At 40.8% G+C, this 15,732-nt stretch overlaps 1 protein-coding gene and 1 long non-coding RNA gene across 4 annotated transcripts in view; one reads left to right on the top strand and one right to left on the bottom strand.

The window, feature by feature from the left end:
* Positions 1–15,732, top strand: part of LOC104138193 (uncharacterized) — a 74,052-nt gene that overhangs the window by 24,331 nt on the left and 33,989 nt on the right. Inside the window, exon 5 of the long non-coding RNA XR_692881.2 lies at positions 14,953–15,000. This is a non-coding gene — a long non-coding RNA (uncharacterized lncRNA). The remainder of the gene's footprint in view (positions 1–14,952; positions 15,001–15,732) is intronic.
* ADRA1A (adrenoceptor alpha 1A) overlaps positions 282–15,732 on the bottom strand; it is a 233,022-nt gene continuing 217,571 nt past the window's right edge. For all 3 annotated transcript variants that reach the window (XM_068920870.1, XM_068920871.1, XM_009665678.2), the window contains one exon: positions 282–7,245. In XM_068920870.1, the coding sequence (XP_068776971.1) occupies positions 6,725–7,245 (521 nt within the window). In that variant the 3' untranslated portion in view covers positions 282–6,724. The remainder of the gene's footprint in view (positions 7,246–15,732) is intronic.

The raw sequence follows: 15,732 nt of genomic DNA, 5'->3' as shown, positions 1-15,732 counted from the left end.
TGGTGTATTCCTGTAAGCCTGGCAAGAACTTGTGTCCCTTCAAATTTCTTAGAATCATGTGCCAATTTAAACTTGCTCTAGTAGAAATCGAGGTGTCATTCCTTTATTCACTTTGTACCTTACTCCCACTGAAACCACTGAGATCATCAGTAAAGTGCTGTGTGACTTGGTAGGAATTGCTACCTGATCTAGAGGAAAGGGTTTGTAATAGGGGAAAGCTCCCACTTGGGAAAGCTCTCTTGAAAAGAGGCAAACAAATTTGTAGCTCACATGTCCCAAAGTGCACTTCCCCCTCACCCCCCAATAATTTATTTGTTCATCTAACAGTACTTCATATACATTCAATTTCATTCAAGAAAATGACCAGCATGACTGTTCAAATGTTGCATAATAAACATCGGGCCTATAAAAACAGCATGTAGAAAATCCAATGACATTGAAATACCATATTCAGAAAATGCAGTGCCTGTTTCAAGAAACATCTTTAAAAAACATTGGCAGCCAAAGTTGTACAGCAGGCAAGCAAAATGCTACATCAGACAGAAGAAAAACAACATTTCTGCAACCAAAAAACTGGGTAAGCAAAAAACCACACCAGCTTGCATACAATTCCAACCATCTCAACAGAAGTAAGTACAACTGAGCATTCAGCAATAGTCAGCAAAGATACTGTATCACAAAATAATGATGCTATATGATCATTAGCTGAGATTTCGCTTGCCAGTGGCATCACTTTAAGCAGAGAACTGCTGAAATGCTGGCTGTATTTTTCTTACTTAAGAAAACTGGTTTATAAGGACTAAGCTTTTCCAGTAGAAACGCAGATCAGTAGAGAAGATAGCATTCAGTCTGAGACGATGATTACTGGGAATTCATTTCTGCTTTTTAGTGTAAACACTAAGCTGTTTTGACTCTGAAAAGGAACTGAAGGTTTCATGGTGCTAAAGGAGAAGATAATTTTCAGCCTGGGTTTGAGCTGAGTGTAGTAGACATAGTAATCCCCATTAGCTAGATTTTTTTGGGTGTCATAGAAATAACGCACCTTGCAGTTCATATGTGATAGTTGACTGCAATATATAGCTCTTCTCTTTAGCAGTTCACTTCCCCATAGCTCATACTTGCTATTTTTCTCCTCCTCTGCCAGTATGAGAAATATGCAGCACACTTTACATAGAAGGCATGACATTTTGCTTGAATCTTTAATACGAATGCTTAATCTTCCCTTGGGAAATAAGTGATTCAATTACATTTATCAAACTGGATGGAAGATCTTTATTTTAATGCACTAAAACTCTCTCCTAGTGCCTTGGATTTTCATAATACTGTCATATATTAAACAATCTGCTTGCAAATACCTTCAGAAAGTAGTTGATTATGTTTATGGATTAGCTCCCTTCTATAGATGGAGAAGGTTTAGTTCACTTATGTGCAATGATAGGAAAGAAGGGATTAGTTTGGCCAGACAGCCTACTCTTCTCCCCTGAGTATGCTGAGTCTCATTATAATTAGGCAAGAAACAGAATGAAGATTCATGCTTGGTTACTGGGCTTGTTGGGAAAATAAGTTAAAGGCCAATACGCTAGTGAGATTTGAAGGTTCTGTGCAGAAGGATGACTGGAAATAGGCATGACTAATGCAGAAAAGACAGCAGCTTATACAAACCTGCCTCATGATAGTTCTCTTGCAAGCTCTTAGATGCCTTTTCTTGCTAGCACTTGGCAAACAATGACGCTGCATTGTGGAGGTTCCAAATATGCTTTGAGCTTTTAGTGCAGCGTCTTGAAGGCTCACTGGCTTTCCTCTTTAGCTCTGACAGAAGCAATCATTCAGAAAACTGGCATCAACAGCCTGTTGATTGTCAGCATTGTCTCCCTTATCCAAACAATTTTAAGAGGAAAAATATCTGAGTAGGATATTGAGTTAATTACCAAGCATGGATTCTACTGAAAATCCATGAAATCTTCCTTGAGCAAATCAATGAATTGGGTCCCTGCCTCATATCTTTATTTTCAAATTGAGTTTATAATAAAACCTCATTCATACATGAGCATTAGTTATCATGATGCTAACACACATAGCTAGAACTAAGTAACTTCTGCTTCAATAAAGCAATGAGATTTTTTTAACTGACTTCAGTTGGTATATGATACTGAAGTCCTTCATCTTGTTTCTTTCATGAAACAGAAGTCAGGTGGATGGGTTTTGCTGATAAGACTGGCAAAGCTCAGTGAAATCCACTTACTGAGTCTGAGGAGTAGAAAAGCAAGAAGTATTTCTCATTTAATCTTTTCTCAATGCTATGGATTTTCAAGATGTTAAAGCCTGGCAAAGGACAATACTATTTTTACACAATGTGTAATTTATCCTTGGACTTGGCAGAGTAAAACTCCAAAAAAAAAAAAAAAAGCAAGCAGACATTTATTTGGGCAATGGGAAAACCTTAGAGTATTTAGGATTTGAATAATGTTGCAGAATATGTAAAGCCTTAAAATTAAGACACTAAATCTGAATGAACATTAAATCCCGGGGTAACCCTGGAAACTGGAATACTGACCTGTTCCTGCTCCTGGAAGAAAACAGATGGATGATTTACTTAGATTCAACCAGTGTAAATCAGAAGCCAGCTAACTACTAAACGCTGGTAGCTCTCTACACCTCACAGTAGAGATGGTCTGCTCCATTCAAAATGGAGATGAGATCTTAGCCTTTGCTCTCAATGGAGCGAACAGTGGGATGCCACACGTTCCCCTCAAGGTTTCGTTCAGGACACATCAATCAAAAGATCAGTGCAGTTCAGTGGATGCAACTTTGAGGGCAAATCAGCATGCTCCACTGTGTTTTTACTACCCTTCTGTAGATTTGGTAAACTCCCTGGCTATCTCCTGTTATCTTACAGTACTTCATAAAACAGAGCCCTAATCCTAGAAGGATTTTACCTGCAGTGACAGCTGGCAGGCTGATAGGGATTCTGTTGTACTGCTAGCGTGTTTTTTGACAGACATACAGAGTCTGTATGTCTGTCAACTCTCCTACTAGTGCCAAGTTCACTTTCAATAAAAAAAGTATATGGGCTGTTTAAATCTGCACTCTACTTTTTGAGACTTGTCAGTCCACGAAGATGACAAATGCTTATGATCCTACTTGAAACAAGGGAACAGGGCCATTTTCCTGCAGAGATTATCTGAGTGAGCCAAACAAATTATATATCCACTCTTGCTGGCAAGCAGAGGTTCGGGTAGGATCAGGTTTGCTTGATACCAAGGTCTGAGTCTGTCTGCAGTCATGGGACACAGAGGGTCTTCAGCTTCTGTTTTATGGGAAGCAGAAAGAACGAAGAAGAGGCAATGATTCAATTATTCTGACCTCTGATTCTCCCAAGCAGGAGCACTGTGCTTCAAGGATGACCTTTCCCACCTGTCTTTCTAGATGCTGCCGCCAGCACCCTGACTTCTTTACTCTAATCACACAGGTTTCGATTATGTTGCTATTTCAGAATCGCTCTTTAATGACTGATCCATTTCTTCAGCCTGTATAAAGCTTCACAATAATCCCCTTGGCTGGTGGCATGAAACCTCAACAAATCTAAAATTACTAGAGAGCCGCTGTGTGAATCTCCCAGCTCTAAAGGAGAGATGGCACAAACGGCCTTACTAGTCTATCTGAAGTTATAAAATGGGTATACAAAGAGGGTTGGACAGCAAGTATGTACAGTGGAGATATTAAATGTTGCTCAATTCAATAGACGTTTTTAAGTGTTTCAGAGTTCAGGTTTGGTTCAAATAAATGTCCCATGTATTTGAATCCCATGAGACTGAAAACCTTGGCTTTGAGTCTCACATTGCTCTCTTATGAGATTTCCAGCTTTTCTGCTTCTTGTCTTGGCTTGAATACCATGAGAATAATTTTTTTCATGGTGTCTCAACACTTCTGGTTTCAAATTCTAACCATTGAAAAAAACTTCAGAAAGGCTTAAAGGGTAGTAGCAAGTGCTGCAAGGAAAGTTTACAGGCGTATGAGACCTGAAGTGTTCTTGGTTATCACACTAGAAGGAAAATGCCAACTTTACAAGGTCATTTATGCCTTTCTTGTTTTCTCATACAGTTGAATCGAGTTGGTGTTGTCTGAGCCAATACTACCTAGTGAATCTGCTTGAAGACTTGATGCCTACTTTTATGGGTTTTACTTCTGATCCTTTGAGATTAGCAGGATCACCGGTAAATGGGTACCTAGTATTAGGTTTCCTTGATGTACAAATATTACAGGACAACATTAATGCATTGAGAACAGGGCCAAATGTAGGGGAAAAACTAACTGGCCCGTCCTTCCTCTGTGAACAGGCTACACAAAAATTGTCTTGCATGTATTGATTGAAATAATAGTTCTCTGGTGTGTGAATAAAGCTGTGGAGTATGAATAGCCTGTTAACAAAGCCCAGGCCGTTTTAGGAGCCTTGCAATGCAGACAGGCCTCTACTGGGATTTGCCCAAAGCACCTAGGCAGGTTAGGCACTTAACTTCCAGGGAAAGCCTGCAGGAGTTGGTCAGTTGGGTGTTTTCACAAAAGCTGTGAAGTATTTATTGTCATCTGGCACTAACTACGTTGATAAATCTGGCCCTAACACCTTTTCATAATTTAACCAGGAGATCTTGACCTGAAATCTAGACTTGGGCCCATCTGTTCTTCTTTTACTTTGAGCTCTAAGCTTTTTTTCAATGGCAGTGCTTTATTAGCATCCTGGCCATGTAAAACAGTGCTCGTATAGATACGACACCTTACACTTAAGGTTCCTTTCTGCTCCCAGATCCGTATAAAACAACAGTACTGCAAGAAACTTCAAGAACCAGATGCTCCTTTTGCAAATTTTCAGACAGTGTGCTAGCTGAAAATACTTGTTTACAAGAGAAAAGTCTCATTCGTGCGTAAATAAAAGACACAGACGACTGAAATTCTCTTGACGCTGGGGCCTTACTACTGAATGAGAGATGAATGAACAGTGATTCCTCATCAGTAATATCAAGGTGCCTTTTCAAGGTCCTATCCTGTAAAAGCTAACCTTCTAAGCTCTTTTCCTCTTCTAGCCAGTAGATAAGTCGGCACAGCCCAGAAGCTGACACCAGGACATGAGTAAAGGCTTGTGTTGTTTCAAGGAAGCTGCATTCTTACTTGGCAGGTTCAGGAGGAATTATGTCAAGAGCTGCTTGTTTCTAATATTATGCAGAGAATGCCTCCCACTATTTATTCCAGATGCTGAACTGTCGATTTATTTATTTATTTGGATTAGCTATATTAAAATATAGCATGCTTCCAAATGCTTTTCTCCCAAATTCCCGAAAGATGACCCTTTCTCATGGGGATGTACATCCTGAAGTCATTTAATGGGCTTAACTCCCACTGCTCTGAATGAGGATAAAGTTCCTGACTCTAGGGTGCCTAAGAACTCCTAGAAGGCTTAATCTTTTGCCTTGAAGTAGTCAGAAGAGGAACGTGGAATTAACACCTAGCAAGGAGATGGCAAAACAGCTGCAGCTTTTCCAGTGACTGTGGCACTACAGTACCTTAGGTTCTGATTACTGCAAGCACCTGAGCAAAGAGATTTAGAGTTTTTAAATGGTTCTCTGCTGACCTCAGAACAATAAGGAAAATAAAGTGGTTGAGTAAAAGTGACCCCTTTGAGCCTTACTTAATGATGCCTCACCTAATTCTGAGTTTTACTTTATCTGCATCAAAGCACAGAGACCTTCCAAACACACACAGGATGGCTGCAAATTTTCATTTGGTTTTGTGTGGGGATTTGAGAGGTTGGTTGTACAAAAAAGAAGACTTTGGGTGGGTCTGAAACTAGTTGAGATGCAGCCATTTGGGTCAAGTTTCTCTTAGCAATGGGATTCACTGAAATCCAAAGCCCAAAGGGAAACTTGGGAGAGTGACTCCAAGCAGGGCAAGAGCCAAGGCAATGTTTTTGCCATCTCCTGTGAGCTGAGCTGACTGCGTTTCAGTCATTGGCTGAGGGCGAGCAGACTTGTGGGCGTTATGGAAGACCAGATCCCCACCTGGTGCAGCTCAGGCTGCCTAGCTGAAGATGTGATCCAGACAGCTGCCTTTGGCAAGGAGCGCAGGACCTCTGCAGACTGGGATCTAGAGATGAACAAGAGAGGCAGGACAGGAGAAAAACATTCTTGTTCAAGTCCCTTACTGAAGAGTAAGCAGAGATCTGTAAACACTGTCCCAAGACCTGACCCTCCCCACCTCAAGTCTTTTGGCTGTTGAATCAACTTGTTTAGCTTAAAAAAAATTACATCACAGAAGTGGCTGTGAAGTTGGAGTTGGCCGAAAGCATCCGTGCTGAAATCGCTATAGGATTTTTGCAGTTTGCTCTCTCTCTTCCCATTGCGCTTAAAAATCAGAGCAAATAGAACTTCAAAACAAGGGAACGCAGTGAAAAATAAGGCCTTTAAACGTCAGGCAAATCCCTTGCAGAAGACAGACTCTTGGAAGAGCGCTGGGTGCTCACCATCCCCTGAAGTCATTCACTGATTTTAAGGGGCTACCAGCGCTCAAACTCACCACTCCTCAAAGGATTTGGCCCTGTTTTACAGCACGCTATTTGTTTCAGCTGGATCCCTTCAACTGTTGTAGCATCTACTGCTACTTCCCCATAAAATAACAACATCCCATTAGCAGAGCCGTGAGTTTGCCACGCTACGCTACTAGTCACATCAGTCCTTTAGACGTCCTCCCCGTTTTCACTGAGGGAGATGGTATGTATTTTAATGGTTGGCACTTTACGATTTTCTCGGAGAATATTCCCTGAAGTGCCTGCACAGCAGCATTCCTGTAGGAAACCTTTACTTTTCACTTTGGCAGCAGTACAGCTAGACTTGTCTTTAGAGACTGCATTTTTTGTAGGCATGCTTTGCACAGTGGAGAATATCTTCCATTCGCAGACCCCATCGGACTTGGAAATCCTAAAGAAGGTTTCACCTGAGCCAACGGGGATACGGACCACGCCTTTGTGACTCTCTGTGCTTTGGCTAGCGGGATGGTTGAGGTTGAAACTTGGGGATTGCTTCTTCGCTGTTTGCTTTCTTGGAAGACACTGGGCTCTCAGGACATTCTGGAATGCTTTCTTAAACTCTTGACTTGAGCATGGGTAGATTATGGGGTTGATGCAGCTGTTTAAATAGCCAAGCCAAAATGTTATTTTAAAAAGCGTGTCCGGGGGTTTGATTGCAGGAAAGAAAGAACCTAAAATGGAAAATAACACAGATTGTTAAGGCAAAGGCAATGAGCAATTGTGGGTAATGAAAGAAATTTGAACGCTGGAAAAAATAAATAAGATGCAGTTCTGTCTTGGGAAATTGATGACTCAAAGCCTAATTCTTTCAGGAACGAGTCTTTCAGAAGGTATGGTGTTGTACGGTTGCAGGATATTATATCAGAGATCAATACGAGACATCTGTTTTATTATATGAGCATTGAATTTTCCCACTTACAGCCAGAGAGCCAAGCAAGAGGCATGATATCAAGTGAAAAAGGGAAATTTCTTCCTCCAGGACCTCTAACTTAAGATTACTTAGCCAATAACAATCATATCAAGGCGGTCATCAAAAAGGATTTGAAATGGCAAGAAAATTACCATGTCAGGAGTCAGAGTAGGTAAAAAGGAGAATTACTGGGTTGACCGTGCTCCAGCTAAGAGTCTTACAAGATGATAAAGTACTGGGTGCTCAGTTTCCCTTGAAACCTTATGAAAAACTTAATTTCCCACATTTTTGCTGCCTCATGGAATGCATCCAAAATTCAGATACGTTAAAGGAAAAGTGCCTTCTTTCTTCAATGAGCACTGGATCAGGTCTCATGGGCAGCCACTCAAGGAAACTGGTGTATGTTTGCGAGGTTGTCTCCCACGGAAACAATCTAAAAGGGAAGAGCTAGATGACTTATTAGTAAGGAAAGTACTGTGAGCCTTTTTATTCTATAAATTGCAGGATAACGTACAAAAAATTATTCCAGAAAGGTTATTGAGCAAATCAATGACACAGGCAGAAATAGCACCTTTATTTTTCCTCAGTGTCTTGGTACAGCAACAGCCAGCTGCAAGTGACCATGTCAATTGAAAATGAAATAGCATTACTAATGTCCTTTTCTTTTAAAGTAGATTACAATATATGATTGATAACATGGAATTCAATTACAGAAGGTATCTGCTGACTTAAAATCTTGTTCTTTGGTTTTTATTTGGTGGAAAACTGTTTCATGAATGTGCATTAAAAATAATGTACTGAAAAACTGCAGAAACTTTATTCTGGGTCTGTTCCAATGACAGGAGATCATTTTTGATAATTGCGAAAAAGTCAAATTTTGGCAGATGTTCCTCTCTTCACATATTGATGCCCTTCTTAATTGTCTCATATGGAGTGGAGCATGCCAATGTTGAAAAGATGACTAAAGAACATGGCACCTCTTTTTTCTAAGGGTTTGAAAATGGAATAGACTTACACAAACTAAATTTAGATAACATAAGAATCTAGAGTCATGAAATACAGGCTTGGAGTGATTGCAGAAATTCATCTTGTGCTTCTCCTGTCTGAAAGTAGGATCAGCTCAGTGTATCGCGCTCTTGGGAAGGACTTGCTGAAGCTGCTATTAAAAACCTTCAAACCTTAAAAACCTTGCGGAGATGCTACAGCCTTCCCAGAGAACCTGTTTGTGTTCTTCTCCACCACCAACCATTGGGAACGTTTTTTGTAAATCCAGTCATTTAACTGCAATACGAGCCCGTTATGCTTGTAAAAGCAAGTGCTTAACTTCAAGTGATTTGAATAGCATGCCAGTAAACGCTTACGAGATTTACATGTTGTTATAAAGCTACACAGATGTAGTTAGGATACCAAAGAGTCCAGGCTGTTGCTTATGGAGAATTGTTCAGAAATTTGTTGCACTTGCTTCCTGAATGACACTGGAAAGCAGCCATTGCGACAAGATCTTGTAGTTCTCTTATTTGGTTCTTCTCTTTGCTTAGAAATAAAAGCAGTATTGTCTGAATGTGAATGAAACAGAAAACTGAACTCCATGGGATATTGTGGTGGGAATAAGTAGCAACAGTACTTCTAGGACCAATTTTTCAAAACGTCCTCCAGGATCAAAAAAAGAAAAAAAAATTTCCTGTATGTTGTCAAGGGAAAAGCTGTTCCTTACTTTCATTGCCTGCCTTCCTCAAAAAAAAGTGATTTTATCATTCCAAAAGTCAGTAATTAGTTTGGATAGCCTATCACGGGCATACGATGCACTATTAATTTCCCAGAAAATGTAACTGGCTTGTTTTAGGCTTCATAGTCAAGTTTATAATGAATAGAACATTTTGCACTGACATATGCTTGTCTTCCTGCCTCCTCCACAAAATTATAAGCATGTCTGCATTGGAAGAAATACTGTGGAAGATTAAGGCATCGATACGTTCATCATCCTCTACTGTTTCTGTTTGTAAGCAGATTCTAAGTATTACAGGGCTTGATCTGTTAGCTGGACCTCCCCTGATTTAGGAAAAGCTGATAGTGCAGTCAGAGGGACTTCTAATTTAACTCTGCGAGCTGCTGAATTTGGGGTTGCTTTTTTCTTCCCATCTTTGTCAAACATAGCTGCAGAGAGTGCAGAAAATGCTTTCAAGCGGTAAAAGCCAGAGAGGAATTTTCAGGGTGTTTTTGCCTGTGTGAGAATATATCAAAATACTGCCTGAACCAGCGACACAAATAGTGCAGCGTGATTAATGACTTGCTCATTCTGCTTCTGCTGAACATGGTCTCTGCTGTGAAACGTGAAGCAATGTCGTCTTGCCGTGGCAGCAAATCTCTGAGTGGAACTGATGGGCCCAGAGGACATGCTGCTGTCAAGGAAGAAATAGGAGGTGTGGCAGGGTGAGAAGTGTTCCAGTTATCTTTGACTTGGGAGAAGTCCCTTAGGACCCAGGCCATCTGGAACATGTTAGAGCAGCCACTATTTTGCACATAAATTAGACTGAGTTGGGATACCCAAAGGCTATGCAGAACATACCAAAGGAGCTTGCTATTTGTATTCAAGCAACTGAACCTCTGATTTCAATTCCAATTACAGCTCGGGCATCAACTACAAGTCTCAGTGCCTCCATGACTGCTCCTGTGTTGCTCAAAGCCATCTAGGTAGAGCAGTTTCGCTATTAATTTAACACGGACCAGTTTTTAAGATGAAAAGCATGCAGAAGAAAGAAAACATTTTGCATAAAAACATTAGGAGCTGTGTGAAACAAATACAGGCTTAGGTCTACGAGGCTGAGTGTAGTAATGGGTAAACAACGATAACAATTCCTATTTCTGCAACTTCTGGCTCACCTTAATATGGAAAGCCTTGCCAAACCCTGTTAAAATAGAAAATAGCCAGCATCAGAATTTTTCTCTTTCTCTTTTTTTTTTTTTTTTGGGGGGGGGTGGGGAGAGGGTGAGGAGAATCTGCATGCTCATTTATTAATGTAACTTTTTTTGGTTGATCAGTTAAGAGATTTCGTGTCTTGGAACAACACACTGTCAGGGAAAAGGATATGGAGCAATTTTAACAGCATACAAACTTTGCCATCTGTAGACCCCATCGCACATTTTCCTTTTTCATTACCATGGTAGACGTAACTTCAGCTTTAGGACAGGAACTCTACTCTGTCATGCATCTGGTCATGCTAGTCAGTGGTGTTTCATAAATTTGCACCAGCTAAAGCACCATCTATAGGCTTAATTAAAACTGTATGCTGTCCTGTGAGGGAAACAGTACTGACACCAATAGGAAAATAGTACTGCAAGTAGCATCTTCAAAGGACTGAGATTGGAAATGATAGTCAGTGGACCCAGTATGTAACAGGTAGATGTAAAACCAAAGAAGAAATAGTTTGGACCCTCTTCTCACGTAAGCTGAAAACATCATCAACTTCCAGAGCAACGTAAATCAAGTTCAGCATGTCAAAACGTCGAACCACTGAATTACTGCATTGGATGGGTAAAATATTTCACCCTCTGTATCTTCTCTGTATAATGGGCAAAATCCTTCTGTACTTTGCAGGACTGTTGTGAGGAATGACTGACATGTTAGTATTTGTCCTGTGCATTCAGCTAGCCAAAGAAAAGCTATTGCAGACACCTGGGTATCTATAGTTCATGAACTTTTCCTAATCTTTTCTGTTGGCTACCTGAAAATCTGGAAAAAGGGGGAAAATACCATATTCCACAGGTTCCCTGGGTTAAGAATCTTATTTTATATATCTATTATATATATAATTTTCCAGCTCTTTAATAGTCTGTGATGTTGCGGTTGTGATTAATACCAGTGTTTGATGTATCTGGTAGCAAGTAGAAGTTATTTTCAAACAGTGCTGCTAAGCCTGGTGATAAAGCAGTTTGTTCAGTGCGCTGAAACCTCTAAATGGGCAGTGGCTGGTAGTTTAAGTCAGACAAGTTCAAAATTCAAAAAATTCAAAAAAAATTTCAAAATTCAAAAAAATTCAAAATTCAAAAAAAAAGTTTGCTCATAGAAGAAATCAGAGAACGCATTCTCTTGGCAGAGTTCTTCAGCATGTCTCCCCCGTAGCAAATTACTTCTTTCCTTGCACTGTGTCTCCTTTTAGGGAAGGAAGGTGTGCAGGTCTTGCCTGCATACTGGCAGTGTCACCATGCAGATGCAGGGTTTGGGCAAGGTGAGCAAGCTCCCTGTAGCATGAGGAAAGGCTAAGAGCTACTAAGCGCTGCTTGGTTCTGTGGACAATTGTGCATGGAATAAAATGTGTTCTTAGCACTGACGAAGCAACGGCTTTGTTATCGCAGCTCATCCTCCCTTGGCGTGAGCAGTTCAGAGTCCATGTCTGTTCAGTCCTTGACCACTTGGTGGCTGCCAATTAGTGTCAACTTGGATTTGGGCACTTGCCCACTAACAGTCAGGACTGAGAAAGCAGATTTATAATAGCACCTAATTCTCCAGAGGGAGTTTTGCTAATTCTCTCACTAGTAGGCTAGGCGTAATTATAGACCAGGGAGTGCTGCCATCATCCAGCCATCTTCTAATAGAGGTCAGATAGTGAGCAGCAGTTGTGAAGTGAAATATTTTCCCTTTTAAAACTAATTCTCCATCGTATTCACAAGGCTTCATGTCTGCTCTGGTCCTTTGTCGGGAACAAAATGCTAAATAGTGGCAAAACTGAACACGGTTTAGAGACCTCCTCTTCCACTGTCTCCCTACGGTCTGTGCTGAAAGAACAGTAAAGAAAACTTAAACTGATCTTTTAATGCCTTTAAATTGGAGATTGACTAAATGAGGCTTGAATTCCTGTTGTTTTTTTTTTTTTTGGAAGTTTGAAGTTTATCTAAAAGTGGCAGTAGCACAATTCAGTTGCTTTTTATATGAAAATAAAATGTACTGTTCATTTGCCATTAAATATTTCATCACTCACCCCTGAAAACGTCAGGATTGCATTCTCCCCACTCACAATTTATTTTCACGTTTGCCAACTTCAAGTTTCTTCAGAGCTAAGAGTTAAGTTTTCCATGTATCTCCTGCTGAGTAAGTGCCAATTTGGTCACAAAGATGTAATTTGGTTTTCTCACTAGTCAGAAGTTACAGAGTTGCTTGATTATAGGTTGCTTAAAAAATCAGTACTACATCATGCATAGATAGCACACAGGGATTTAGAAGCCCCCTAAACTAAGGAAGCTTCTGCTACTTATTTAACCCTGTAACGTCTCTGTTAGCAGAACAGGAGCAGGATCCTGGATGTTTTTATGTCCTATGGACCTCAAAGTGCTCATAAAATCCAGCCCCACTATTAAATCTCATAGCTCTGGTGATTGTGGTTGAAAGCCCAGGGAAGGCAAATAATTACAGACAGATGAGGTTATGATGCTCAAGGTTAGGTTCACTGCTTTTTACTCCCTTTTATGTTGTATGGCACAAGTCTGGTGATTGAGTCAGAGCAGAGGAAAAGGCAGGCAGGGTAGTATGGCTACATTGGCGCTGCTCAGTGCAGAGTAAGTGCATGAATGAGGTCAGGCCTGTACCCGTACGAGCTAAGGAACTGGCAGTAATCTGCAAAACAGTTAAGGTTGTATATTCAGAGCTTGCGATGAATAGCTGTGCGCAGTGCCTAGCAGACAACGTTTGTAGACTCCGCTTGGGAGAGGACAGTAGTACCCCTGCACTTTGTGAGCAGAGAACTGAACAGTATTTGCCAGTGTTATTTTATGATGACTGAAAGTGTCTGAAGGAACTGGGAAAAGTGCAAGCTTAAAACCTTGCATAACAGTCCAGCAAAAATCCTAACCATCTTTTACCTCTAATGCCGATGAAATATGCCTCTGGAATTACAGCAAACTGAAAACAGAGCTGTTGTCATTCCAAGGGGATAGCAGTGTGGCTTACAGAAAGGCCAAACATAAAGCTCAAACCGTGGGGTCGGTCCTGAAGGGATCAAGTTAGAAGGTGGCAGCTACTCCAGAGCAACTGCCCTAAAGGCCCAGAGAACGAAGCACAAAGGAACGCTGATTACCTCACACAGGCCGATTCTATACCAGAGGCGAGCTGGATCTCCTGTGAGGCAGTCTGCACTGTGAATGTTGCTAAATATGTTTCATCTTGTGTTCCCAAGCTCAATGTTAGTGCTGAACTTTATTCCGTGAGACTGCACTCTGTACTGCATCTCAGGTCAAACAGAAAACACCCCACGGAAATTGTATTTTTATATATATATATGTGTACACACACACATATATATATATATACACACTGCTGCAGACATGCAACAGCTGTGCTCTTACATATATGCTGTCTCTCACTCTGCTGCTTTCTTATGGGAAGTATCTTCTGTGGGAACAAATGTGGGATCAAAGAACCCTTGAATACTAGGAAATGCTTCTGGGTTTTGTACAATCAATTAACATAACAAATGCAGAGCAACAGTATAGTTATGTTTCGGTGAGAATAAAAACGAGGACTGGTGAAAGCCTGCATCTGTGAAGCCCTGTACCTGTCCTAGGGCCTAGAATATTGTGGCTGTTTCCAGGGGAAAACAAGAGTGACTTTGTCCTCAGATATCCCTGAGCTGTAGTAAACAGTCACAGAAAGAGGAGAGAGAGGTTGTTCTTATTCACAAGGGCCTGAATTCAGAGCTCTGGAGCACTTGGTACGGTGTGGATGTTTCTTCAGACAAGGTGATGCGTGGGAAGGACAGATAACAGGAAAGAGTCAATCTAGGAATGATGCTCTGATCATTTGGATTTTTTCAGACGTAATTTCTGCTCTGTTTTGTATTGTACCCGCTTATAGTAGATACTTCTGGCAAAAAGCAAACATCTTGGGCAACTATTGCCAGATTCATTGTGTGCAGCTGCAGATTTAAAAAGTTGATAAAAACATTGCAAGGTAAACTGAGGTTTCGTTCCCCCTGTAAATCTTGACTAAGCCCACTGATCTACAAGTCACTTTATTGTCGGTGAAATTCTAGCTCCCGTGCTGTTACTACAGTGGAATGATTCTGGATCTTGCTGCTAGCATTTTAAAAATATTTGGTATTCCTCCCAAAACCCTAGCTCCCAGAGTCATGTTCTTACAACAAAGTCTTAGCTTTTATTTAAAGAACAAAAATCTGGTGGCTCACAGAATAGTTTGAAACGATCAGTCTAATTCCGTCTCTGTCACAATTTTGTCACTGCGTGATTGTTAGTCGTGATTCTGGAATCCTTAGGGTTAGCAACAGTGGAATTACATTCTTTAGCAGAAGCTGAAAATCTGTCCTTTATGAATACAAATTGAAGACAAATCCTGAAATTTGCTGGGGGGGTGGGGTGGGGGAATCATTCATTACCTTTCAATCACTAGCAAATTCTAAATAGCACCATGAGGTTTAACAGTGAGTGGAAAATGACATTCTTCTTGGTTCATTTATTCCAGGGACTTGAAAGTGGTGACTATACAAGGCAAGGCAAGAATATTTTAAAGGTAAGAACATGCCTTCTCTCTGACAAGTAGTTCACGCAAGAAAGCTGTAGACACTGCATATGAATCACGAAACATAACGCAACTGATTCTATAAATCTTTTGTTGCAATTTAAATGGCTATTAATATCACCAATTCGTTCAGCTACTTTACTCGATTACGAATCGGTGGGACACCATGTTTCAGGTCTTCAGGAACGTACTGAATCAAGGCTCACGTAATCCTGAAAAGAGCAAGTGACCATCGAGCTACGCCTAGGGAATGGTACGTTTTTTCCCAGTAGCAAAAGGCAGACCGGGTCCTTAAAGTACAGCCTTTGGAAATCAGCTTTGATAGTCCAGCCAGAAATCAGCCATGCGTGGTCCCTGCCTTGCAGAATAAAGGAGGATAGGTCAATAGTACCGTAACCAGCATGATTAAGGTAGGTGAATTTCTCTATCTGATAGCATATAAATGGCTGAAATTTTTCCATCACATCTGCTCACCTTTGACTTATGCTTTGACTTAAACGCTCCAAAACAAGATTTTCCATTTGCAAATGAGTGGACTGTGTATGCACTCATGTCTCTGAAGCCCAAGCAAGACACCAGAGCCAAATCAGCCACCTCATTAAAGCATATAGCAAGTGCATACATGGAACAATGCAAGTGTCACAGGAAAACACAGGGCTTCGGTGCCTGTCCCTACTCCCTTCCTTTTGACATCTTGAGATACTGCATCAATAGCAGAGACAG

This window comes from Struthio camelus, chromosome 27 (assembly GCF_040807025.1).
Source record: "Struthio camelus isolate bStrCam1 chromosome 27, bStrCam1.hap1, whole genome shotgun sequence".
Classification (NCBI taxonomy): domain Eukaryota; kingdom Metazoa; phylum Chordata; class Aves; order Struthioniformes; family Struthionidae; genus Struthio; species Struthio camelus.
The sequence above is the reverse complement of the archived record's forward strand: the minus strand, read 5'-3'. Positions and strand labels throughout refer to the sequence as shown.